Genomic DNA, 26,926 nt, shown 5'->3' on the forward strand with positions numbered 1-26,926 from the left:
GAAGCAGCGAGTAAGCACAAGCAAATGACCTTTTGAATGTTCCCCAGCCCTTTGGACTCCTCGACGTACTCCCGTCAGGGAAAAACTGCGCCCAGGGCTTTCAGACAAAGTAAAACTCTTGGAGGAGATAACTCCCTGCCTTACCATTTATTTCCAGCTTGGACATCTCTTCTCAATCAACTACCGTTGTCCATCAAATATTTGGGGGTTTTCTGAGATCCAGAGGTACTTTTCCACACCTATTGCTCTCCTTGGAATTGTCTGTGCCCTTCTGTCTGCCTGTGATCAACAGCTGTTCTTGTGACTGGCGTAGTAGGTACGCCGAGCGTAAACCCGCAGAGTCCACTCCCTCTATCGCTGAGCATTTCCATTTGCCTTCCAGTCACGTGCTTGAGCTGCAAAGCGGTTTCTGATTCCTACGAGACCTTCCTGGATGTTCCTCTGGATATAAAAGTAAGAGGGTTTGGAATTGTGCTTCCAGACGTCCCAAGGCTCCTGTAGCTTTCCAGCATAAACGCAGTTGGCTTTAAAAACGTAGACGGCAAACACAAGAGAGCTTGGTGGTGGGTGGGGAGTGGAATGGAAGGCGTCATTCTGGGGAGGCCGTGGCAGTGGTCTCCCTGGAGGTGCCGGCTTTAAGCCGGACAAGCACGAATTATCCTCTCTGCAGCCTCGACGTGCTCTCATCCTTCTTCCCTTTGCCCTCCCTCCACACCCGTCTGACTCCCAGGCTGATGGGTTGTGGTGTTTTCCTTATTGATGACCCTGCACACCATCGGTAGCTGAACCGTGCGGTGCCCCAGAGAGGTGGCTCTTGATGGCCCTGGGATTCCGTGGAATTGAGGGGAATGTTCAGCGTAATCCCCTCTTTCGGCCTCCTCCTGGGCGCTGCTTGCGGGTTCAGGGTGGGTCTCCTCAGCGTCAGCTACCTGGCTCTTCTGGTCAACTCCTAGGAAGTGTTGGGACGAGGGCGTTGCCCTCAGCTCAGTGCTCTCCTTTCTCACTCCTCCAGGCAGCCTCATCGGTCAGCGCAGCTCTCGAGGACTTTGTGAAACCTGAGCAGCTGGATGGTGAAAACTGCTTTAAATGTAGCAAGTAAGATGATTCCTAACGACATATTAATACTAGATCCTGGGGGAAGGTGCTGCATGTCATCGAGCGTAAGTCATCTTTTCCTCTAGGTGAGATGCACAACAAGGACACGCGGCTTTTATTTTTAATCTGGCCTTAGACAACCGAATAGCCTTAAAATAGCGGAAGGACGTGTGAGACGTGAAAGCTTGTCCGGTCTTCTGGGGGGAGAAAAGGGGGCATTTAAGGCTGCGTTTCACCACTCGGCTCTGTGCTTGGATTCCAGGTGTGACAAGATGGTTGCCGCCTCCAAGAGGTTTACAATCCATCGGGCGCCAAAGGTTCTCACGGTGTGTCTGAAAAGGTTTGACCATTTCACCGGCGGGAAGATCAGCAAGGTGCGTACGCAATTGGAGCGCGACTTTCTCCCTGGAGCGGGAGGTTTCCCAAAGCAGTGCGCTCTTTCCCAAGCTCTTCATGTTGAGATTTTCGTCTTCCCTTCTGGGGAGAGGAGAGCTCCCGTGGGAAGATGAGCATGCACTCTGCTCCGGCGGAGCTGCTTTGGCTGAGAACACTTTCCTGCCACCCAAACCACGACATGTCGCTTTAGGGAAAACCAAGTTTCCAACAGCCCCAAAAGATGTATTTGTAAACCTCTGGCCCCTGGTCTTGGAAAGCTATTTCGTGTCGAATTTCAGGATCATTTCTGAGCCCTCTTGGTCTCTCCGTAGGTTGTGGAGTATCCCATGTACTTGGATCTTCGGCCATACACGTCTCAGACAGCTGGAGAACCCCTCCTCTACTCCTTATATGCTGTCCTGGTGCACAGCGGTGGCAGCTGTCATACAGGACACTATTTCTGCTACACGAAGGTGAAGAGCAACTTCTCGCCTAACAAGGGAAAAATGTACCCGGGGGAAGACAACTTCCGTGGCACTGTTCCTGGCAGCCAAGCTTTTGGGGGGAAGGTCTCCTTACCGGCCGGGTTGGATCGGTTTTGGCGTCCTCTTGGTTCTGTAGTTTTCTGCCTGTCTTTTTGTGGAGACACCATGCAGTTCATCTCCAGATACCGATGCCTTCTTTGCAGGCCAGCAATGGACTGTGGTACGAGATGGACGATTCGTCTGTGGTTCCCTGTGACTTCAACACAGTTCTCAGGCAGCAAGCCTATTTACTGTTCTATGTCAGGTAATAAGCAGTATTAACTGTGTTCAGAATACTGTGTTTCCTTTTCCTGGCTTTGCTACTTTTCTTCTCGTCCTCCTGAGTGTTTCTCTTTCCGTCACAGAAGACAATTACTACCTGCGTCGTTCAGTGCTGTCAAACCCGAGCTACCCCACGTCAGTCCTTATCCTTCCTTGCTGGGCTTTAGGCTGCTGCCCAGGTCTAAACTGCTGCTCCTCTGCTATCTGAAGCTGGCTAATATAGAGGAGAGTACTTAACGGGGGCCTACGGGAAAGATGGGGAGGGGCTCTTGATCAGGGAGCGCAGGGATAGGACGAGGGGTAACGGTTTGAAGCTGAAGGAGGGTAGATTTCAATTAGACGTTAGGAAGAAATTCTTTATGCTGGAGGTGGTGAGGCACTGGAAGAGGTTGCTAAGGGAACTTGCGGATGTCCCTCCCTGGACATGTTCCAGGCCAGGCTGGACAGGGCTTTGAGCAACCTGATCTAGTGGAAGGTGTCTCTGCCCGTGGCAGGGGAGATGGAACTAGATGATGCCTTCCAACCCAAACCATTTGATGATCCTATGATTCTATGAAACGGCGGTTGTAGGGGGTGTAAAGACGAGGTCTTGCTCCGACAGGGGCAGACCTGGTGGGAAGACCCTAATCGAATTTCCCACTTGTAGTTTTGGTTGCGTCTTCTCTCTGTCATAGAATCTGCCCTGAGAAAATGACAGGTTGGAACTGAACCCCAGAGGAGGCTGCGAGAACAGCCCTAAACAGAGATCACTCTTTCTCTCCAGACGCTCCGATCTGAAAATGGGAGAAAGGACTTCTTCCTCACCGGCACCATCACATGCCCGCTCCTTCCTCAGTCAGTGGGCGGCCGGCAGCAAGCAGGCGGGTTCTGTGGGAGCATGGGATCTGCCTCGTCAGACTAAGGTAGCTCTGGGGAAGTGGGTCAGGGCACCAGGCGCATTTCTTTCTGGGATCTTGGCGTTGCTCTCTTTTCCCTCCCACACTGCAGCTTTCTTCACAGCCGCGAGGCTGCTCCCTCTGAAAGCATCCCGCCTAGATCCATCCCCTTTGTCTGCCTTTGGCCCTTCTGCCTTGGCAGCCCTCCAGAAGAGCCTTTGGGAGGCCCTTAGCTGTCCCCTCCCAGAGCTCCTGGGGTTTCCCCACTGTTGTGGTCCTCTTGGGAGGAAAGGGCAGGACCTTTTCACAGCTCTCTTTGCAGGACATGGCGGTGGGTATGGAGGACTATCCAGAGCACGGCAGCTCCTCCGCACCAGCCAGCACCAGCCAGCTAACCTGGGCAGGTGCCCGGGAGGCGTCTGCAGGCCGGCCGTGCCTCATCTGGCCAGGCAGGCTCAGCGTCACCTCCGCCGTGCCCAGAAGACAGCCTGATTTCCCGCTCCACCGTCAACCATTTGACCGTGCGCTGCACAGCGTGCGAGAAGATGACAACGACGAGGAGCACGGATTCGGCCCTTTTTCCTGCTGCCAGAGGAACGGGGCCAGGGAGAGGGTCTGGAGCAGATCCCCGCAGTGGGGCAGTGGTCTCCGCAGCTGGTTTGTGGACGCCACGGACTATGACCACTCAACAGGGAGGAGAAGGAGAACTTGTCCTCCAAATTGTGGCCATGCTCCCAGGGATGACGCAGCTCCAGGGCCCTCCGATGTCAGCTTCCAGTTGGCTCCCCCACCCAGTGCTGCTTGGGAGCAAACCCTGCCGAGGCAGAGAGAGCGGAGCAGATCCCCGCGGCGGGGCTATGATCTCCACAGCCGTTTTGTAGAGTACAGTGAGTACTGCTCAGCAAGGAGGAGGAGGAGGAGGGGGAGAATAAGTCTTCCACGTTGTGACCAAGCCCCAAGGGATGATGGAGCTCCAGGGCCCTCCAACGCAAGCTCCCAGTTGGCTCCCGCACCCAGGCCTGCTCGGGGGCAAACTTGGCTGAGGCAGAGAGAGCGGAGTAGATCCCCGCCGCGGGGCTATGATCTCCGCAGCCGGTTTGTGGCCACCACGGACTGTGACCCCTCAGCAGGGAGGAGGAGAAGGGTTTCAGCGCCCCAGAGAGACATGCCAGACAAACACTGCAGCGGTGATGGGGGCAGCTTGCGACCCTGGTTGAGGGAGGAGCACATCTGACTCCTGCAAAGCCAGAGAGGAGCAGAAGGAGGAGGAGGAATCCAGGAAGCACTAAAGCTGCCCCCAGCAGGGACCAAGCTGCACAAAGGGCACCAGCAGCCCATCCTGTCCCTCCTCCCAGTGCTGCCTCTGGCCAGGAAGAGCTCAGAGAGACCTTCCAGAGCGATGGACAGCTCTGCCGCCTGGCCCGCCTGCCCACAGGTCCCTCGAGGAAGACCTTTAATCCGTGGTCAGATTTTGGTATCACCTTGCAAAAAACATCACTCCTTTGGAACCAACAGGCAGAAAAGCCAAAGCCAGAATTAAAAACATTTGTTGGCCTTCCAGGGTGTCTTCTTCTCTCTCGGTTTTGAGGCTTTTGGTGGAAATACCCACTGTGGGAGGTTTATATCTTGAGATTTTGAAAGCTGTGTGCTTGCACATGCCCATCTTCCAATCTCTTCTTTTTAAATATGGAGTTCAAGTCACACAAACAGAAATGGGCTGGATGAGCTGACAGCGAGGGGAACCGAAAACCGGCTGAACGGCCGGGCCCAGAGGGTGCTGCTCAGTGGCACCAAGACGAGTTGGAGGCCGGTAATTCCTGGTGTTGCCCAGGGGTCAGTACTGGCTCCAATCCTGTTTAACATCTTCCTTAATGGTCTGGATGATGGGGCAGAGTGCACCCTCAGCAAGCTGGCAGATGACACCAGACTGGGAGGAGTGGCGCTTAGGCCGGGGGGCCGTGCTGCCATCCCGAGGGACCTGGGCAGGCTGGAGAGATGGGCTGACAGGGACCTCATGCAGTTCAGCAAGGGAAAGTGCAAAGGGTGCTGTGCGGGTGATGAGCAGCGGCACAGAGTGCCCAGGGAGCTTGTGGCGTCTCCATCCTTGGAGATGTTCCACAGCCCTCTGGACATGGTCATGGACAACCGGCTGCAGGTGGCCCTGCTTGAGCAAGGGGGGTTGGACCAGGTGACTTCACCCTCCAGGTGACCTCCCGGCCAGCCTCAAGTAGCCTGTGATGCTGTGAAATGGATCCAGCCACCAACGCTGTCCCCCTCAGGCGGCCATCGACAGCTCCACCAGGAAGCTGCAACCCCTGGAGAAAAGCCCAGGCCGGAGCAGGCTCCTGGCAGGAGCTGCGGCCCCTGGGGCCCAGGCGGGAGCAGGGGGACAAGGTGAGGAGGAGGAAGGGGTGGCAGGGACGAGGCGCTGTGGGCTGCCCACAGCCCCATTCCCCATCGCCCTGTGCCGCTTGGAGGGGAGAGGGGGCGGAGGAGTCGGGAAGGGAGGAGTGAGGCTGAGCCTGGGAAGAGTGGGGCTGGGGGAAGCCGTTATCGTTGGGGTTTGTTGCTGCTCTCCTGCTCCCTTTTTAATTGCCTAATTGGTTAATTACATGAATTGCATCCTCTCCCCCAGCCTAAACCAGTTCCCACCAGTGTAGCACTGGCTGAGGACACCCGTGGTAAGAGCAACACAAACCCGTTTCCCTTTTCCCACCCCTCCGGCTGCCGGGTGTAGCCGAGCCAGAGGCCGAGCAGGGGAGGGCTCATCCTGCCAGCGCTGCTCGCAGCAGCACAGGAGGGAGCGGCCCGATCCTGCTGAGCGCGGGGTCGCTCTCCTGCCTCGGCTGCCCCTCGGCCCGGCGCTGTTTGATGCGCCGCTGCCGCAGGCAGGCCGGGCAGTTTGCCTGTTGAGCGCTGGGGACAGCTGCCCCAGGGGAAGGGGGAGATGTCTCTGCTCCGTCCTGCTGCGGGAGCTGGGCTGAGCCTCAGTGTTGAGGGCTGAGAGCGGGTCTTTGCGTTCGTCTAGCTCGGAGAAAAGGAGGCCGAGGGGCGAAGACGTTGCTCTCTGCAGCTTCCTGGGGAGGGGATGTGGAGAGGGAGGTGCTGAGCACTTCTCCCAGGGATAGGACACATGGGAATGGTTCAAAGCTGCCCCAGGGGAGGTTCAGACTTGACCTTAGGAGGCATTTCTTTACCGAGAGGGTGCTGAAGCACCGCCACAGGCCTCTCAGTGTTTAAGAAGCATTTGGACAACGCCCTTAACAACATGCTTTAACTTTTGGTCAGCCCTGAATCGGTCAGGCAGTTGGACTAGACGATCCTTGTAGGTCCCTTCCAAATGAAATATTTTATTCTCTTGTATGCTATGCTGTGCTATAAAGAGGACAGCGTGGGCTGAAGGCATTGCAGTTTCTACAGCTGTGCAACCTGGGCTCGAAAACCAGCTCGACCCAACCCAACCCAGCTCAACCCAACCATAATTGTACAGTGCCGATAGGATTTGTCTTAGAAGATGACGCCTCCCCACCAAAGCCCTCCTGGTACCGTAACCGTGGGATTTTAGGAGAATGGGAGTGGACGGGGTGTACGCAAAGAGGTGACGTTTGAGCAGGTGCCTCTTGTCAACATCTGCACCTTCCCGGCTCATGCTCCTTATCTCTTCTCCTCTGGTGATAGTCTACAGTTCCACCTTTGTCCTGGAGTAGAGATGTTGTACAAAACGTTGGAAATATCTCTGGTCCCGCCAGCCCTACACAGAGAAAACCTTTCGCTTCCCCATTCAGGAGCTCCTCTCAGACATGTGAATTGCTTTACGCCGGACTGGGAGCCGGGAGCTTCCAGAAGCTGAGCATCAGCAAGGAGTTGTTTTGTGATCTGGGACGACCCCACCTTCCTTCATCCCTTTCTCTGTTGCCCAAATGAGAAGTGAAATGCCAGCCTGTTGTAGGTGAAAGCTGAAGGTCTTGTTTGCCTTGGTAAAGGCTTGGGCTGGTAGAAATCACTCTGTACCTGCCAAATACCGTTACGCCAAGGCTCGCCTCCGGCTCGGATGCCCCTGCCTGTTGTCCGTGCCTCCTTGACAGCCCTTCCCATAGCAAGGTTGCCCTGGCCGACGTCAGACAGCAGAGAGAAACCAGAGCAGAGCAGAAGCCTACGGCTGTGCCCCCCAGCAGGCTGGTGCTACCCACAGCGGGGCGCAGGGAGCAAGGAAAGGCACCAGGAGAAGGGGGAGAAAGCGGCATGGGGAGACCTGCCCTGTCCAGGAGTGGAGGAGCTGCGGCTGCGGCCCCGGGCAGAGGGACCTGCTGCTGCTGCCTCCCCCGGCTCCTCCTGGGGCTGCTGCTGTTCTGCAGGGACAGTCACAGACGGGGCACAGCTGGGACCCCTGCGGAGGGTGACCTCCAATGTTCTCGCTTCCTCCTCCGTGTCGGAGCTGCCAGGCTGTGGCGACTGAGGGCTACGCAGGGCAGGGGGACGCGATGACATGCTCCAGGTAGTCATCTGCTCCCTGCGCAGAGAACTTGATCTCCTACCTCCGTCCTCTGCAGAGCGGGCAATTTGACGTCCTTCTTGCGGAAAATGGCGGCAGATGTTTTGGACCTTCAAAATGCCTATTTGGACCCTCAAAATGGGGATTTGGACCATCAAGAAGAGTCTTTGGACCCTCAAATGACGCTTTGGGACTTCAAAATAACAATTTTGACCCTCGGAATGAGATTTTGGACCCTCAAAATGGCTATTTAGAGCCTCAAAATGAGACTAAGGGCCCTCAAAATGACTATTTGGACCCTCAAATTGACGATTTGCATCCACGAAATGTCTATTTGGATGCTGAAAATTATGCTTTGGACCTTCAAAATGACTCTTTGGACCCTCAAAATGAAGTTTTGGACCCACAAAATGATGGCTGGCGTCCTCAAAATCAGGTTTTGGACCCTCACAATGAGGATTCGGGCCCTCAAAATGACTATTTGGACTCTCAAAACAAAGATTTCCTTCCTCAAAATGAAGATTTCAGCCCTCAGAAAGGGGGTTCCGCCCTCAAAATGAAGATTTCGAAGCCCAAAATGAAGATTTCAGCCCTCTAATCAGGGGCTTCAGGCCCTCAAAATGAAGATATTGGCCCTGGAAATGAGGATTTCAGCCCTCAGAATGAAGATTTTGTACCTCAATTGAAGGCTTCAGATTTTGACATTAGGTTTTGTGCCCTCAAGGGATCTGTCGCCACTAAAAACTGAGGCATGGCAGCCTAAAAATGGGTTCGCAGAAGCTCAAAGTGAGGATTTGGACCCTTAAAACGAGGCTTTGGACCCTCAAAATGAGGTCTTAGGCCCTCAAAATGGAGTTTTGGGAGCTCAAAATGACGTCTGGGGTCCTCCAAATGAGGTTTTGGATCCTCACAATGAGGCCTTAGGACTTCAAAATGACAATTTGGACCATCAAAATGACTATTTGCACCCTTAAAATGAATATTTAGGCCTTTAAAATGTAAGTTTGGATTCTCAAAATAAAGCACTGGGCCCTCAAAATGAGGCTTTGGAACCTCAAAGTGACAATTTGGATTTTCAAAATGGGGATTTGCACCCTCAAAATGAGGATTTCAACCCTCAGAATGAGGCTCTGGGCCATCAAAATGGCTATTTGGAGCCACAAAATGAGGCTGCGGGACACAAAATGAGGATTTGGATACTCAGAAAGAATACCTGGACCTTCAAAATGAGGCTTTCTTCCTCAAAACTGGGATCCCGGCCCTCAAAATGGGGCCTCGGACCTTGACAATAGGTTTTGTGCCCTCAAGGGATCTGTTGCCACTAAAAAATGAGGCGTGGCAGCCTAAAAACGGGTCTGCGGAGGTGCAAAATGAGGCTATGGACCCTCAAAATGACCATTTGGATGCTCCAAATGAGGTTTTGAACCTTCAAAATTGCTACTTCGATCCTCAAAATGAGGATATGGACTTTGCGTACTCAAACTGCCTATTTGAACCCTCAAAATGTGGTTTCGAACCCTTAAATAAGGCTTAGGACCCTCAAAATGAACTTTTGGACCCTCAAAATGATGTCTGGGGTCCTCATAATGAGGTTTTGGGCCCTTACAATGAGGATTTGGGACCTCAAAATAAAAATCTGGACCCTCAAAATGAGGCTTTGGGCCCTCAAACTGTCTATTTGGACCCTAAACGTGAGTATGTAGACGGTCACAATGAGGTTTTGGAAGATCAAAATCAGATTTTGGGCCCTCAAAATGACTATTTGGGGCCTCAAAATGAGGAATTATACCCTCCAAAGAAGACTTTCAGACTTCCAAATGAGGCTTTGGACCCTCAAAATGGGGATTCGGGCCCTCAGAATAAAGCTTTTGGCCCTCAAAACAAAGATTTCCTTCCTCAAAATGAAGATTTCAGCCCTCAGAAAGGGGGTTCGCGCCCTCAAAATGAAGAAATCGATGCTCAAAATGAAGATTTCGGCCCTCAAATCAGGGGCTTCAGGCCCTCAAAATGAAGATTTGGGCCTCAGTACAAGGCTTCGGATTTGGACATTAGGTTTTGTGCCCTCAAGGGATCTGTCGCCACTAAAAACGGAGGCGTGGCAGCCTAAAAACAGGGTGGCAGAAGCTCAAAATGAGGCTTTGGACCCTCAAAATGACTATTTGGGCCTTTAGAATGTGGGTTTGGACCCTCAAAATGAGGCTTTGGAGACTCAAAATGACTATTTGAGGCTCAAAATTAGCATTTGGACACTGAAAATCAGACGCTGGGTCCTCCAGAAGGTTATTTGGACCATCAAAATGGGTTTTTGGGCCCTCAAAATTACTATTTAGGCCTTTAAAATGAGGCTTTGGACCCTCAAAATGACTATTTAGGCCCTCAAAATGAGGCTCTGGGCCCTCAAAATGAGGCTTTGGAACCTCAAAATGACAATTCGGACCATCAACATGACTATTTGCACCCTCCAAATGACTGTTTAGGCCTTTAAAATGTGGTTTTGGCCTCTCAAATTGCAGCTTTGGAGACTCAAAATGACTATCTGGGCCCTCAAAATAACCATTTGAACCCTCAAAATACGGATATGGACGCTCAAAACGAGGCTTCAAACCCTTGAAATGAGGCCTTGACCCTTAAATGAGCCTTTGGGCCCTCAAAATGAAGCTACGGGCCCTCAAAAGGACTATTTGGGCCCTCAAAATGAGGCTCTGGGCCCTCAAAATGGCTATTTGGAGCCACAAAATGAGGCTACAGGCCCTAAAATTAGGGTTTGGATGCTCAAAAAGAATACTTGGACCTTCAAAATGAGGCTTTGGACTCTCAAAATGGGGATTCCGGCCCTCAAAACGGGGCCTCGGACCTTGACAATAGGTTTTGTGCCCTCAAGGGATCCACTGCCACTAAAAACTGTGTCGCGGCAGCCTAAAAACGGGTCTGCGGAAGCGCAAAAATGAGATTTTGGGACCTCAAAATGAGGCTTTGGACCCTCAAAATGACCATTTGGACCCTCAAGATGCCTCTTTGGACCCTCAAAATGATGCTTTTGACCTTCAAAATGACAATTTCAACCCTCAAAGTAACTATCTGAACCCTCAAAATGAGGCTTTGGGTCCTCATACTGTCTATTTGTACCCTAAACGTGAGTATTTAGACTGTCAAAATGAGGTTTTGGAAGATCAAAATCAGATTTTGGGCCCTCAAAATGACTATTTAGGCCCTCAAAATGACTATTTGGTCCCTCCAAATGCGGAATTATACCCTCATAAGAAGACTTTCAGACTTCAAAGCGAGGCTTTAGACTATCAAAATGAGGCCCTGGGGCCTCAAAATGAAATCTTGGAACCTCAAAATGACATCTGGAGTCCTCAAAATGAGCTTTTGGATCATCACAATCAGGCTTTGGGACATCAAAATGACAATTTGGACCCTCAAAATGAGGTTTTGGATCCTCAAAATGGGGATTTGGACCTTCAAAATGAGATTTTGGGCCCTTAAAATGAGGTTTGGGGCTTTCAAAATTACTATTTGGATGCTGAAAATGAGGCTTTGGAGACTCAAAATGACTATTTGGACCCTCAAAATGCCTATTTGGAACCTCAAAATGAGGCTCTGGGCCCTCAAAATGGGTATTTGGAGCCACAAAATGAGGCTAAGGGCCCTAAAATGAGGATTTTGATGCAGAAAAAGAATACTTGGACCTTCAAAATGAGGCTTTGGACCCTCAAATCGGGGCTTAGAACCTTGAAAATACGTTTTTTGCCCTCAAGTGGATCCATTGCCACTAAAAACTGTGTCGCGGCAGCCTAAAAACGGGTCTGCGGAGGCGCAAAAATGAGAGTTTGGATCCTCAAAATGAGGTTTTGGACCCTCAAAATGACCATTTGGACCCTCAAGATGCCTCTTTGGACCCTCAAAATGATGTTTTGGACCTTCAAAATGACTATTTTTACCCACAAAATTACTATCTGAACCCTCAAAACGAGGCTTTGGACCCTCAAAATGAGGATTTGGGCCCTCAAAATGAAGTGTTGGACTCTCAAAATGACTCCTCAAGTTCTCTGTCTCTCAGTCTGGGGACGGGAGGGCATTGGTTAAAGAGGTTCAGGCCGTGGAGAAAAGAGAGACACCATTTCTTCCGCGTTTCCTCACTTTTAGGGCCCCAACCTGTCTTTCATGACCCCCAGCCTTTTCTCAGGGCCCCCAGTTCCCTCTCGAGGGCCTAAACCCTGAAGGCGGAGCTGGTTGCCTGGCAACGGCCGCCCAGGAGTCTGGGGGCAGTCAGTGGACCCAGGACAGCCAATCGCATTTGGGGAAGGGTGTGATTGACATGTAACCAGACAGCCAATCGGAGGCAACATCACCTCAGGGAAGGGCGGGCACTGATGGGGGTGGGGAGGGAGCCCTCAGGCAGCCAATAAGAGAGAGCATCCCCTCAGGGGAGGGTGGGCCCCAACTGAGGGCAGAGTGACAGCCCATGTGGGCAATGAGAGGTCAGAGTCCAGGTGAAGGGCGGGAGCCCACCAGGGCAGCCTGAACCAGCTGGGGGCCAATCAGAGGCAGCATCCCCTCAGGGGAGGAGACTGACAGCCCTCCCGACCTATGCCGGCAAAGACTGGTGTGAGAAGAAGGCGGGCTCCACCGGCAGCCGGGCCGAGCTTCAAGATGGCGCAGGTGGGGCCTGCTGTGAGGCTGAGGGTGGGGAGGAGGGGGAGGACCCGGCCGCCATCCGGCGTCTCCCGCCTGAGGTGGTGAGTTGAGTAGGGGGGATGTGGGGCTGGGGTCCCCCCTCAGAGCAGGGGGGTCCCAGGGTTGATGCTCTCCCCACCTCTCTCCCCACAGCTGCTGCACATCATCTCCTTCCTGACGCTGCCCCCACCCCCTGCTGAGACTGGGCCAGACCTGCCGCTGCCTCCACGAGGTGTGCGACAGCGAGGCCGCCTGGCGCCACCTCTGCACCCCTCTCTCCTCGGCCTCTACCAGCGCCCGTCCCTGCAGGAGGGCCGCCATCCTCATCCTCACCTGTGAGTCCCTGTCATTGCCAAGGGATGGGGGGTGGCACTTTGTCCCCCAGCCTCATTTTCAGAGTCCACAGCTTTGATTTTACGGTTGAAAGCCTCATTTGTATGGTCCCAAACCCTCATTTTTAGGGTACAAACCCTCATTTATAAGTTCCAAACCCCCCTTTTAAGGTTCAAAGACTCAACGATGAACGACTTAAACGATTCTATATTTCTACAATTCTATGATTCTATGATTTTAAGGGCCCAGAGTTTCATTTTTAAAGCCCAAAGTCTGATTGTGAAGGTCAAAGCCTCAGTTTTAGAGGCGAAAGGCTTATGTAGAGGGTCCAAAGGCTCATTTGTAGCTTCCAAAGCCTCCTTTTCAGGGACCAAAGCCTCCTTTTCAGGATTCGGTCCACAATTTGGAGAACCCAACACCTATTTTGAGCCTCCCAAGAGCCATTTCTAGGGTGCAAAGGCTTAGGTTTTGGTACGGAAGCATCATTTGAGGGCACAAAACCTAATTTCTGTGTTCGAAGTCTCAATCTCATTTCCAAAGCCCCATTTTTAAAGAACAAAGCCCCATTTTGAAGGCCCACACCCTCCTTTTGAGGGTCCAAACTCTCATTTATTATTAGGTCCAAACCTCTCTTTTACAGCTCTGAGCCTCCACTGGAGTGCCCAAAGCACTAAAGCTTCATTTCTTGGGGCCATGGACGATCCAAGAGTTTCCCCTCCTTTGCAGGCTCCAAAACCTCATCTTTAGCATCGAGCCCATCTTTTAGCCCCAAAAGTCTCTTTTTTAGGGCCAGACCCCTCATTTCTAGGGTCCCAACCTGTCTTTTATTACCCATAGTCTATTTTTAGGGCCCACGGTTTCATTCTGAGGGTCTAATCCCGCACCATCAGGGCAGAAAGCCTCTTTTTAGGCTCCAAAGCTACATTTCTAGTGTCCAAAGCCTCCTTTTTACTTTCCAAATCTTAGTTTGCGTTTCCAAAGCCTCATTTCAGGCTCCAAAGCCTCAGTTTTATGGTCCCAAGTGTTATGGCTTTCCACATGCCAGCAAGCGTGCCAGGGTCCGGCCCTAGGATATGGCTGAAAGTGCAAGGTCCGAGTGAAGGTGTCCAATTCCTCTTTTATTACTTCTCAGATGACAGCTCATGCTGGTGCCTGAGGCATTTCTCGAATGACGGTTCAGTTGAGGCAGGTGGGCGTCCGTGGGGAAGCAAGTGTTACCAAAATCTTCAACAGCAGTAGAATGATGTCTCTTCCTTTGGTCTTGGAGGAGGCTGCACAACCAAAAGGTAGACTAGACGGTTCTCGGTGGGATTTTCCAAACTGGTTACCCCCTTCGAAAGAAGGAAGAATCCACCCTGCGCTTCTTTTCTGGTTTGCAGCGCTGCTATCAGTAGCTTCCCAGGCAAGTGGGCCGCGAGGTTTCGTTAGAGTCGCAGGTACAGTTCCAATCTGTGGTAAACTCAAGGTGACGGGTTGTCCTGGCTGTAACGCCATCGGATAGTTTCCTTCATCAGAAGGGGGAGCATCAAGCTCAGCTTCTGCAAAGAATGCTCGGCTCACGGGGCTCCCGCTGGGCCCGTGCCGATTATTCAGCTGATGAAGTGTTTGGGGAAGTTGACTGTCCCTCTGGGCCTTCAGACTCGTTCTCAACAGGCCCTTAGCTCTTTCTACCACCCCATCTGATTGAGGATAACAGGGGGTGTGGAATAGCCATTGGATTTCTTCTTGTGTTGCCCATTCTTGCACTTCCTACACGGGAGAAGTGCGAGCCGTTATCACTGCGGATGACATCAGGAGTAGGTAGACTTGAGAACCAAAACCATAGTCCTCGTACCGTATTTCACCCATCGGCCTTCAGGCACTTTGTTGCCAAAAGCAAGCCGGAGACGACTTCCGCTCCTGTGAGGATGCATCGATATCCCGCAGAGGGTTTGAATGGCCCGACACAATCAATTTGCCGTGTAGACCATAAGGTTTTTCCTTTATTGCTATGGAGGGGTGGTGCTTTAGCAGGGCGATTTTGCATCATTTTAATGGACATTGAGGACACTCTGCGAGAATAACTGCACAAGTTTTCCTGTCTAGGGGCCAACCCGTGCTCTGTGCAGCAAAAGAAAGTGCTGCTTTACCTGTGTGACCTGATTTTTGACGTCGCCATTCCCCCATTTGATACCACTCAGAATTTAGGGAGTTCCCTGTTTAGGTTTTCCTGATCTTTGTCAATTCATCCACCTTTCTGTTCCAGTCCGTTGCTGGCTTATTATCTTTGGTGTGAGCTTTCACCCGTCCCACCCTGAATGGGGTTTTTCTGGCTACATTTAATAACAGTTGTCAATCTTGAGTTCTCCAAACGGGAGATCGCTTTACTTCCCAGTTCAGCGATTCCCACTGTCAGAGCCGGTATGTGGCTCCAGCCCGCACAGCACAGGAGTCCACGGATATAACTTCTGCTCCGTTCTGTGCTGCTAAAGCAACTGCCCTTCATTCTCCTGCTTGTGCACTGCCTTCGCCTTCTCCTCTAATTTGTTGGCCAGTGTTAATGTTCAATGTGGCAGCTTTATATTGCCATTTAGCATTTGTTCTTTCTGCATCAGTGAACCAAATGTCTTCTGTTGGCATTCCCTCAGTGAGGGGAGGTGCGTTTGAAATTGGTGAGGGTTTGAAAGGCTGTTGTAACACTGATGGGTCTGCACTTAGAGGCATCTGGAATTTGGAAACTTTAGAATGTCCTTGGGTCAGTTGCATGTCATCTGCTGCTCCCATCGGGTAGGAATACCATTGCCTGAGAGTGGGATTTTGTGCAATTCCTTCTGGGGGAGCAGCCCAGCCAAGGTCATCCCACCGCAGTGTCTTTGCTGGCCGCACTGGAGACCTTGGCTTCACCCTCCGGTCACGGAGGTGTACAACAAAAAACATGATAACCCACAGCCCCCTAGACACCCCAAAGGCCCCTCCATTCCTCCCCACAGCTCCCCATACCCCCCGCAGCCGCCCGTATGCCCTTGTGCCCTACAGCCCCTATGGCCTCCACACTCCTCCTCCCACGCAAAAGCCCCATCCTGTGCCCTTCTCCCTCCCCACAGCCCCACGGCCCCTGTCTCCCCCACTCCCCATGCTCCCATCCTGGGTGGCCCCACAGCCCCGTGGGCCCCTGTCCCAATACCCAGCAGTGCTGGCCCCATGGTCCTCTTGCCTCTTGCACCCCATCCCCTGGGGCCCATTCTAGCAATCTCGTAGCCGCTGGCCCTGTCCCCAAAGCCCTGTCCCTGCTGACCCCACAGCCACCGGCCGGCACAGCCCCGGCTGCTCCCTGCCAGCTTCTCCAGGCACTCCCAGGTTTTGCTGCCGAGGGGAAAGGCGCTGTCGGATGGAGGCCGGAGCGACCCGGCCTGCTAACTCCTGAATGTGGCACCGCTGCACGCAGCCGCTTGAAGCGTCACAGCTGAAGCACGTGGCTCACTGCCTGCCTGCTACGTGCCCCTACCCCTTCCTCCTGGCGTCCCCCCGGGTGCCGGCAGCCGCAGCTCTCTGAGCAAGTGAGAGAGCCCATTCCTCTTGGGAGGCTTCAAACACGGTGTCTGCCTGGGCTAGAGCAGAGGACTAGGCTTTATTTTGCCCCTTCCTGGGCTGAAGTTCCGCCCCGGGGCTGGATGCTGGAACCAAACAGGGGCTGGATGCTTGAGCCCTGGGCTAGAGCCCGTGTGGTGTTGCTGCCCGTGCACATGTGCACACCTGTGGTGCACATGTGGGTGTGTGATTGTCTGCAGTTGCCTGCTGGGAATACCTGCGCAGCCTGGCTCATGCTGGTGCCCGCAATCGCTCCTGCCCGTGCACTGAGAGTGGGTGCTGAGAGCAATGCCCTGATTCCCCGGTGGCCGCGCCTGGGCCTCAGGTCAGCTCTTGGCGCCAGTCCCAGGGAGGTGATGGTCGTGTCACAGGAGGCGGGGATGGCCATGTCACCATGATGTCACTGTGGGTTTGTGACACAGGCGCCCTGGCAGGTATAAAAGGGGGCTGCTCCCTGAGGCGGGGGAGCATCTGGAGGAGAACCTCGGTGCTGCTGGGCAGGAGTTTGGAGAATACTCGCCAATGGCCTGTCCTGTGTCTGCCGTGCAGTGGAAGGCCCCTAACGGGGGAGAGGAGGGTGAGGGCAGAGTATCCCCACGGTCCCCACAGCCCAGGGGCTCAGTGCCTGTGTCTGGATCCTCTCCCCAGAGCTGTGTCGTGGCGCGGTGCTGCGAAAACAACCCCCAGGAGCTCCAGCAGCTGGAGGGGCTGCTCACCCAGACGATGGTGAGTTCACAGAAGGATGGCCTGGTTGAGGCTGGAAGCGACCCCTGGAGATGATCTTGTCTTGTGCAGTGCCCCTGCTCAAGCAGGGTCGCCTACAGTCAGTTGCTCAGCAACATGTCCAGATGTGGACCGTGTCAGAGTTGGGCCTGGGGGTCCCTCTGTCTCCCTGCAATGTGTCCCGCTTGCTTTGCAGAGGGAGCAGTGGTCGGAGCTGCTAGAAGCTGTTGAGGAACGGGTTAAGGTCAAGAAGGTACTGGCGACAGGAGGGCCGGGGGCTCAACAGGTTTGTGGGGGAAGCTCCCTCAGAGCGGGCATGGCCAGGACTCTTGACCGGGCCCTTTGCTTCTCCAGCTTCTCAGGAACAAGGTCCAGCGCCTCCTGGAGAGACGGCAATGCCTCCGACAGGCAACAGCTCTGTGAGTGGCGATGGGGCCCTGACTGAAACCGGGGCAGCAGGGTCAGGGGTGCTGAGCAGCTTCGGGCAGACCTCTGCCCGTTGCAGGCCTCTCTCTGGCTCCTGTCTGCTCCTCCCTCCAGCCTGCCCTGGAGAGCCCTTTGTCTTCTCCTAAGTGGCTCAAACCCTCTCTGAGCAACTCGGGACTCCTGGAAGCAGCTCTGCACACCTCTGAGCAGCTCCCAGGCTCTCCAACTTGCTCCCCAGGCCTGGGGTGGCACAGGGGTGGGGGATGGGTCTGTGCAGTGCTGGGTTGCCGGGGGTGCCTGGTGCCAGCCCCAGCAGAGGCTGGGCAGCACCCAGGCTCCCTGTTGGCCAGCCGGGGAGTCGCCATGCCAGCCAAGGTCTCTCCTCACAGGCCAGCAGCCCGTGGTGTCCGTAGCAGGGGGAAGAGGGCGCAGGCAGACGAGACAGATGGGTCGCTCCTGCAGGAGATGGTGGCTGTGCGGCTGGTAGGACAGACAACCCTGCTGTGGGCCTTGGGGAGGGAAGGGGCTGCACTGTGCCCGCGGGACGTGGGGGCACTGATCTCAGCGGGGACGAGGGAGGGGACCTGAGCCCCCAAACCTCGGCCTCCTCGCACACCCCAACACATGTCCCTGCTGTGCCTTGGCCTGTAGGAGGAGCAGCTGGCGTCAAGGAGGAATAGTATCGCTTCTTGGCTGAGGTGAGTTGCCTGGCAGGCGTGGGGTGCTGGGGCTCTTCCATCGGCAGTGGGATGAGAGAGCTGCCCGGGCCCCTCCCCGCAGTCCTGAGCAGGGAGTCTTGTGCCCAGCACGGTGCGAGGTCCCACGGTGCTGTTTGAAGAGGGTGGTTGGAAAGAGCTGAGACAAATTTGCCCCCAGCTCTGCCTGACCCCTCTCCTGTCCCGCAGGAGACTTCTTCTGTTCCTCGCCCTCCTGCAGATCCTTGTCCTCATCGTGGTCTTACTGAAGAGGGACATCCTTAACTGGGTCCTGCCACCAAAGCTGGCGGCCGCCTTTGGGAGCCGCCCAGCCAGGTCCCGGTTCTTTTGAAATGGCGCTAGAAAGAGAATAAAGACATCTCTGATAGCAGGACAAGTGCGTGACCTTGTCAATGAATGTCAGCTGACATGTCGGAGGGAGGTGGCTGCTGCTTTCCCTTCCGCCTGTGCGTGCCCCACGATGGCTCTGCCTCAGACCTGGCTCTTGCCCAATTTGGAGGCAGGAGGGTGTATCCACCATCCTGCGTAAACGGCTGCCCTCGCTGCACCGGCAGGAAGGCCCTGCAGAGGGATCTGGACAGGCCGGATCGATGGGCCGAGGCCAATTGTATGAGGTTGAACAAGGCCAAGTGCTGAGTCTTGCAGTCGGGTCGCAAAACCCCCCTGCAACGTTACAGGCTTGGGGACGAGTGGCTGGAAAGCTGCCCGGCAGAAAAGGACCTGCGGGTGTTGATTGACAGCTGGCTGAATATGAGCCGGCAGTGTGCCCAGGTGGCCAAGAAGGCCAATGGCATCCTGGCCTGTATCAGAAACAGTGTGACCAGCAGGAGTAGGGAAGTGAGGGTCCCCCTATACTCGGCACTGGTGAGGCCAACATAATTGAGGATTTGAATGGCCCGACATAATTAATTCTGCTCGTGAAAGGGACCTGCCAAAGGTCTTCCTGAATGGAGAGAGACACTTTGGGGGGGTTTCTATGAGAAATGGCTTTGGTGCTGCTCCGAGAAGTCTCTCAGAACCTGTCACTGTCTTTTCCCTCCCTGAGGGAGCAGTGGGTAGCCCTGTGGTATGCCCAGGGATTTCGGGCCCTGAAGGCACCCAAGGCTGTCCCTGGGCACGCGGGCAGGTGCAGCCTGTCAAAGGTGAGTGAAATGTGCCTCCCTCCAAAGAGGGAAGCAGAAATATGTTTTAGTGAGGTAAAATAATCATGGTTGGACAGAGTTTAATAGGTTTGACAGAATTTAACAAAGTCCAACAGTGGTTAACAAGGTTCTCGAAGTTTGATGGGCTGTGGCTCCTTAGTCAGCCTGAACCAAAGTACGGCTAGGGCTCACGTGCATCCGTCACACTGCGCCTCGCCCCACCTCCTGCGAGCACATCGAGATCAAGAGCAGCACCTGGAAACCAGGCCAAAGAGGTGGAAAGGAGGAGTCTCGGAAGAGGGCTGAAGAGCAGCCCCCTCCTGCTGCCCTGTTGCGGATCACTCCTCTGTGCTCCGACCCCACGGCATGGGAGGCAGTACCGAGATGCTGGAGTGAAACGTTAGGATGCTGCAAAGGAGCAGGCAGCGACAGCCGAGAGGCAGATCCTCTCCTCGGCTGCATTGTCACTCCCGTGTTTAACAAAGTCGTTGGGTTCCAGCGGTGCCCGTGAACAGTTTGTGGTGCCTGGCAGGAGCATCGCAGACTAGTCGGGTCAAGAGTGTCTGACGAGGGCAGACACGGTCTGCACAGGTCTGCCAGAGCTTCCTAGAGCCTGGAAGCCCTGGCAGCTGCTTCTGGCCAGGCTCCTTGTTGCCTTTACTAATAACAGCAGTGAAATATATTGTGGGGTTTTCATCTTTCTTTTTTCTGTTTCCTTTTCCCCCCCAGGAACCTTCAGAGGAATAATACTAAAAAGTCGAGCAAGAAAAAGCTCTGGCCGGTTCAAGGTATGGCCAAGATGCCTTCCATAAAAGGAGCCTCTCAGGACACAGGAATTCTTCAGCCACCTTCACCCAACCAAGCCTGCCTGCCGTGGCATTTTGTGAAGGGTGACGAGCGCCACTCTGCCCCAGCACAAAAGCCGTGGCTAAAGTGTATGAGTGAGGAGCCAGCGGCAGAGGCACCCCCTGCTCCACACCCAGCTGCCGGGATCCTCTGCTTCCCTGGGTGGCATCGGGCGCTGCCGGCTCCTGAGCTCTGACCCTCTAATGAGCTCAGCAGTGAGGTAACTTTGCACCTCGGAATGTCAGATGCCAGCTGGAGGAGCGGTGCTAGAGGAGGCTTGCAAGCAAAGCTGACTTTGTGCTGGAAGGCGAGGTTGTGGGGCAAAACCAGCCACCCCGATTTGGGCAGGGGCATAAAGAGCCACTTGAGCATGTTATAGCACATCTCAAAACTCAAGGTCAAAAATAAGTGAAAAAGAATGGAAAGAACGGAAGGAAGATACTTTGTAAGGAATGCACCTGGCATTTAGACGTGTTAAAGATAAAACCTGTCTCCACTAACTAACAATAAGCATTAACACAAGGACGACTTCTAGGAAGATAGAATAGAGTGCCAATACAGTGTCCGAAGGCTGACCCGCCTCATTATCCTGCGAAAACCACACCTCCTAGCTAGAAAACACCCCCAACCCAAATAAGCCCCCTCCTCTCTGGGCATGCATAGTGAATTAAAAGAGAACTGTCACTTTAAGGTGAAGTAAGAAAGGTATCAACCAATAGTTAGTTAAGGGGTGGGACCGGTAGACGTCACTCACTTTGCTAACTGTTTAAATACTTGTCATGATTTCAAGCGGGTGTGCATGCTAGGAGGAGAAATCCCCCATGCACCCAGCGCAGCAATAAACCAATGTCGGCTTTCTGAACTGTCATTTGGCTTTGGGAGTTTTCTTGGTTGCGATTTTCTGTAACAGGCAGGGCAGGAGTAAATCCAGGTACCCTGCATGGAGAAGGGGGAAAAAAGAGCTTCCCCAAGCAAGAGAGGGGAACAAAGAGCCGTCCCGAGAGGGACGTGATGAGAAAAAGCCGAGCAAGGCCGTGGCCAAACTGGATGCCCCACGTAGAGGATAAAAAGAAGAAAACCTCCCTGAGTGGAGCAGGGGCAAAACTCCCTGCCCTGAGCTGAGCAGGAGTACAACTAACTGCCCCGAGTAGGACTGGGGAAACTAGATGACCCAGGTGGGGCAGGGGCCAAACCAGACAGTTCAAGTAGGGCAGGAATAAGAACCAGCTGCCTCGTCGGGGCAGGAACAATACAACTGCCCGCCGAGCAGGAACAGGGGGTTATAGCAGACGTCCCAAGTGAGGACTGCCCAAAACTACATAAGCCAAGCGGGGCGGGAATAAAACTGCCTCCAGCCACCCCGAGTGGGAATTGGGCAAAGCTGTGGCGGATAGAAAGCTCACAAACCCTGGAGGCGGGAGAAAATGTGAAGACGCTAAAAAGCCGCTCCTGAACATTTTTGGAGCTCCAGGGTGGGAGAGCAGCTGGGTGGGGGCCTGGCAGCCAGCCAAGGTCAACCCTGCCCAGTTGCTGAGTGTTCCTGTGGTAGCACTAGTTCAGAGTCAGCCTGAGGCTGTATCTTGGGGGGGCAGATGAAATTCATTGGAAACGAACCCATAAGAGACCTGGTGCTTTGCTGCACGCGTCTCACGGACACAGTCCCGTAGCTGGGAAGAGCGGAAAAGGAACTCTCAGTAACCCAATGTGCCAGCCAAAGCTGTGAACAGGCACGCTTACAGCCCTGGGCAGGTTTTTATTCATCTGGCTGTGCGGCTCAGGGAAGAGGTGGGAGCTCTGCCGGGGGACGAACAGCCCTTTGCCAGCAGTGTGTGGGGAAGCCCAGCGGCTGCCAGCTGCTGGCTACGTGAGGTGCCCAGGCTGCAGGGGCTGCGTGGCCGCAGTGCGTCCCCATGAGTCCCCGTGCGTCCCCGTGCGTCTCCATGTCACAAAGGGGCAGTGATGCAGGACCCGCCCGCTGCTTGTGAGCTCACCAGGCCAGGGCTTCATATCCTGAAAAGCGGGCCAGTGAAAGCCACTTGGGCTGAGCTGACCTTCGGGATAACTTGGCTCCTTCCTTTGCTTCTTGCGTGGCTACGTTGTTCCAACCATTTATCGTTTACTGCCCACTTGGCCTCCACTTCCATCCTCTTTCAAAGGTAATTAAGATTAGACTTTCAGGACAGATCACAGAGTAGGTAGATACAGGATAAAAGTCTCCGCTGGTCTATACCTTCCGAGCTGTCGGCTGAGCTATTACACCTCCCTGGGCTGGCCAGATATGCGCTATGGGTAGAGTTAAAACTATGGGTAGTTAAAACTACCATGGAAACAGTTTTGATGGCAGATGCTGTTCTGTGAGTTTCCTTTGGGGTTTTCTTCCATCATTTTGTTGAGCTACAATTATTTCTTGGCGATCAGGTGACGGGATTGGCGCTGGTCTTCTCTTCCGCGAGCACATCCTGACATCCTTTGTCATCCCGAGCTTTCCCCTCTGTTCCTGAGAGGAGCGATGGCCGCAATGGGGAACGACTCCTGTGAGTAACAGTTTCCCCAGCAGGCTTGGATTTTGTGAATCCCCAAAGGCGATGGACGCGGCTGGTCCTCCATCCCTGAAAGCTGATGTGCTGACAACCTGGAGTGAAGTCTGGGGCGTTTCCTTATAGTGGCCAGATCTACCCAGGTGTTTTCGATTAGACACAGGAAACGGCGTTTTCTCACTCCTCTGCCACTGTGTACAAGACGTTGAAAGATGACATTGCTCATAGAAAGCTCTGACATCAGTAGGGTTACCTTCTGTGCTAGGGTCTTGCTTGTTTTTGTCCAGTTACAATCAGGAAAAGGGAAGACTTGACCTGATAATCTAATTCAAGAGCCTAGAGGGAAAGGAAGGTAGCCCGAGGCACAGAAATCAGAGTGTGGGTTTGTTGGACTTTGGGCAACGTAAGCGAGGGAACAGACTATCTTCCACAGCTGTTTCTTAACAAGCAAATTTCAATGGCAGCGTTAGGCTTCCCCCAATGTCTCTGTGTTGGAGGTTAGAGCTGGTTGTCCTGGGTGCTCCTGCACAGAACTCGACTTTGAAATATGCTTTTGTGCAACAGTATCGTCTCACCTCTTTTCAAACGTCGTTTCCCTGCAGTCATTGCCGAGGGAATGGCTCCGCCACAAAGGATCCTCTTTCCCCCGGAGAAGATTTGCATGGGCTGGCAGCAACGACAGAGAGCTGGAGCGGGACTCCACAACCTGCACAATACGTGCTTCCTCAACTCCGTCCTGCAGTGCCTGACGTACACACCCCCTCTGGCCAACTACCTGCTCTCTCGTGAGCACAGCTTGTCGTGTGAGTACTTTTAGGAACATCTCCTTGTCAATCTGTTGGGCACTTCCTGAGGATTCCCAGAACCTGGAATTTGATTTAGGGGAAAAGCAGCCCTTCTTTGTCAACCCCCCACCCCGCCCGCCCCGAGCGGGTGTCCTTTGAACGCTCAAGCCTAGAAGCCGCTTGTCGTACCTAGGCGTGTTCCTCTTCAGAAAGTCACCTCTTTCTAGCCCCGGGTCTCCGTCCCTATTCCTGCAGCTTAAACTCTCTTTGCTTACGGCACACAAAACTTCTGTCAGTTTAGCATCCCTCTGAAAAAAGTTTTCTACGCACAGAAATGTCCCGGGCTTGTTGGGACATTGTCACCCTAGGAGAAGAGAGTAGAACTCCTCTCCATTAAGTTTCCCGTTGCTACGGATATTTTGCTAAGCTGACAAATCGCTTTCCTCTCTCTCCTCAGGTCGCCAGCTAGGCTTCTGCATGATGTGCAGAATGGAAGCGCACGTTAACATGGTCTTGCCTTCCTCCGCCAGTGCCATCGAGCCTTGGGCTGTCCTCAGTGTCCTCAAGCGTAAGTCATTTCAGGTGCTTTGACACGGTGTCTTCTGTTCTCGTAGGAGAGAACTCCTAACTTCTTCTTTCTTAGGAATAGGAGAACATTTCCAGCTTGGCATGCAGGAAGACGCCCACGAGTTCTTACGCTATACTGTCGATGCCATGCAGAGAGCTTGTCTGAGTGGAAGCAGCGAGTAAGCACAAGCAAATGACCTTTTGAATGTTCCCCAGCCCTTTGGACTCCTCGACGTACTCCCGTCAGGGAAAAACTGCGCCCAGGGCTTTCAGACAAAGTGAAACTCTTGGAGGAGATAACTCCCTGCCTTACCATTTATTTCCAGCTTGGACATCTCTTCTCAATCAACTACCGTTGTCCATCAAATATTTGGGGGCTTTCTGAGATCCAGAGGTACTTTTCCACACCTATTGCTCTCCTTGGAATTGTCTGTGCCCTTCTGTCTGCCTGTGATCAACAGCTGTTCTTGTGACTGGCGTAGTAGGTACGACGACCGTAAACCCGCACAGTCCACTCCCTCTATCGCTGAGCATTTCCATTTGCCTTCCAGTCACGTGCTTGAGCTGCAAAGCGGTTTCTGATTCCTACGAGACCTTCCTGGATGTTCCTCTGGATATAAAAGTAAGAGGGTTTGGAATTGTGCTTCCAGACGTCCCAAGGCTCCTGTAGCTTTCCAGCATAAACGCAGTTGGCTTTAAAAACGTAGACGGCAAACACAAGAGAGCTTGGTGGTGGGTGGGGAGTGGAATGGAAGGCGTCCTTCTGGGGAGGCCGTGGCAGTGGTCTCCCTGGAGGTGCCGGCTTTAAGCCGGACAAGCACGAATTATCCTCTCTGCAGCCTCGACGTGCTCTCATCCTTCTTCCCTTTGCCCTCCCTCCACACCCGTCTGACTCCCAGGCTGATGGGTTGTGGTGTTTTCCTTATTGATGACCCTGCACACCATCGGTAGCTGAACCGTGCGGTGCCCCAGAGAGGTGGCTCTTGATGGCCCTGGGATTCCGTGGAATTGAGGGGAATGTTCAGCGTAATCCCCTCTTTCGGCCTCCTCCTGGGCGCTGCTTGCGGGTTCAGGGTGGGTCTCCTCAGCGTCAGCTACCTGGCTCTTCTGGTCAACTCCTAGGAAGTGTTGGGACGAGGGCGTTGCCCTCAGCTCAGTGCTCTCCTTTCTCACTCCTCCAGGCAGCCTCATCGGTCAGCGCAGCTCTCGAGGACTTTGTGAAACCTGAGCAGCTGGATGGTGAAAACTGCTTTAAATGTAGCAAGTAAGATGATTCCTAACGACATATTAATACTAGATCCTGGGGGAAGGTGCTGCATGTCATCGAGCGTAAGTCATCTTTTCCTCTAGGTGAGATGCACAACAAGGACACGCGGCTTTTATTTTTAATCTGGCCTTAGACAACTGAACAGCCTTAAAATAGCGGAAGGACGTGTGAGACGTGAAAGTTTGTCCGGCCTTCTGGGGGGAGAAAAGGGGGCATTTAAGGCTGCGTTTCACCACTCGGCTCTGTGCTTGGATTCCAGGTGTGACAAGATGGTTGCCGCCTCCAAGAGGTTTACAATCCATCGGGCGCCAAAGGTTCTCACGGTGTGTCTGAAAAGGTTTGACCATTTCACCGGCGGGAAGATCAGCAAGGTGCGTACGCAATTGGAGCGCGACTTTCTCCCTGGAGCGGGAGGTTTCCCAAAGCAGTGCGCTCTTTCCCAAGCTCTTCATGTTGAGATTTTCGTGTTCCCTTCTGGGGAGAGGAGAGCTCCCGTGGGAAGATGAGCATGCACTCTGCTCCGGCAGAGCTGCTTTGGCTGAGAACACTTTCCTGCCACCCAAACCACGACATGTCGCTTTAGGGAAAACCAAGTTTCCAACAGCCCCAAAAGATGTATTTGTAAACCTCTGGCCCCTGGTCTTGGAAAGCTATTTCGTGTCGAATTTCAGGATCATTTCTGAGCCCTCTTGGTCTCTCCGTAGGTTGTGGAGTATCCCATGTACTTGGATCTTCGGCCATACACGTCTCAGACAGCTGGAGAACCGCTCCTCTACTCCTTATATGCTGTCCTGGTGCACAGCGGTGGCAGCTGTCATACAGGACACTATTTCTGCTACACGAAGGTGAAGAGCAACTTCTCGCCTAACAAGGGAAAAACGTACCCGGGGGAAGACAACTTCCGTGGCACTGTTCCCGGCAGCCAAGCTTTTGGGGGGAAGGTCTCCTTACCGGCCGGGTTGGATCGGTTTTGGCGTCCTCTTGGTTCTGTAGTTTTCTGCCTGTCTTTTTGTGGAGACACCATGCAGTTCATCTCCAGATACCGATGCCTTCTTTGCAGGCCAGCAATGGACTGTGGTACGAGATGGACGATTCGTCTGTGGTTCCCTGTGACTTCAACACAGTTCTCAGGCAGCAAGCCTATTTACTGTTCTATGTCAGGTAATAAGCAGTATTAACTGTGTTCAGAATACTGTGTTTCCTTTTCCTGGCTTTGCTACTTTTCTTCTCGTCCTCCTGAGTGTTTCTCTTTCCGTCACAGAAGACAATTACTACCTGCGTCGTTCAGTGCTGTCAAACCCGAGCTACCCCACGTCAGTCCTTATCCTTCCTTGCTGGGCTTTAGGCTGCTGCCCAGGTCTAAACTGCTGCTCCTCTGCTATCTGAAGCTGGCTAATGTAGAGGAGAGTAGTTAACGGGGGCCTACGGGAAAGATGGGGAGGGGCTCTTGATCAGGGAGCGCAGGGATAGGACGAGGGGTAACGGTTTGAAGCTGAAGGAGGGTAGATTTCAATTAGACGTTAGGAAGAAATTCTTTATGCTGGAGGTGGTGAGGCACTGGAAGAGGTTGCTAAGGGAACTTGCGGATGTCCCTCCCTGGACATGTTCCAGGCCAGGCTGGATGGGGCTTTGAGCAACCTGATCTAGTGGAAGGTGTCTCTGCCCGTGGCAGGGGAGATGGAACTAGATGATGC

At 53.5% G+C, this 26,926-nt stretch overlaps 1 protein-coding gene across 1 annotated transcript; it reads left to right on the forward strand.

Moving 5' to 3' along the window:
- The first annotated feature begins 3,476 nt into the window (after positions 1 to 3,476).
- Positions 3,477 to 26,647, forward strand: LOC132321147 (ubiquitin carboxyl-terminal hydrolase 42-like). The gene is made up of 16 exons (XM_059834723.1): positions 3,477 to 3,764; positions 16,872 to 16,949; positions 17,143 to 17,199; positions 17,301 to 17,365; positions 18,278 to 18,403; positions 19,960 to 20,018; positions 23,216 to 23,416; positions 23,856 to 23,966; positions 24,042 to 24,144; positions 24,292 to 24,359; positions 24,517 to 24,587; positions 25,147 to 25,229; positions 25,492 to 25,603; positions 25,937 to 26,077; positions 26,293 to 26,393; positions 26,494 to 26,647. Exons 1-16 carry the CDS (start codon positions 3,477 to 3,479, stop codon positions 26,645 to 26,647), a joined length of 1,818 nt encoding a protein of 605 aa, XP_059690706.1.
- Positions 26,648 to 26,926: the final 279 nt, after the last annotated feature.

The sequence above is a fragment of the Gavia stellata genome, unplaced genomic scaffold (genome assembly GCF_030936135.1).
Source record: "Gavia stellata isolate bGavSte3 unplaced genomic scaffold, bGavSte3.hap2 HAP2_SCAFFOLD_53, whole genome shotgun sequence".
Taxonomy (NCBI): domain Eukaryota; kingdom Metazoa; phylum Chordata; class Aves; order Gaviiformes; family Gaviidae; genus Gavia; species Gavia stellata.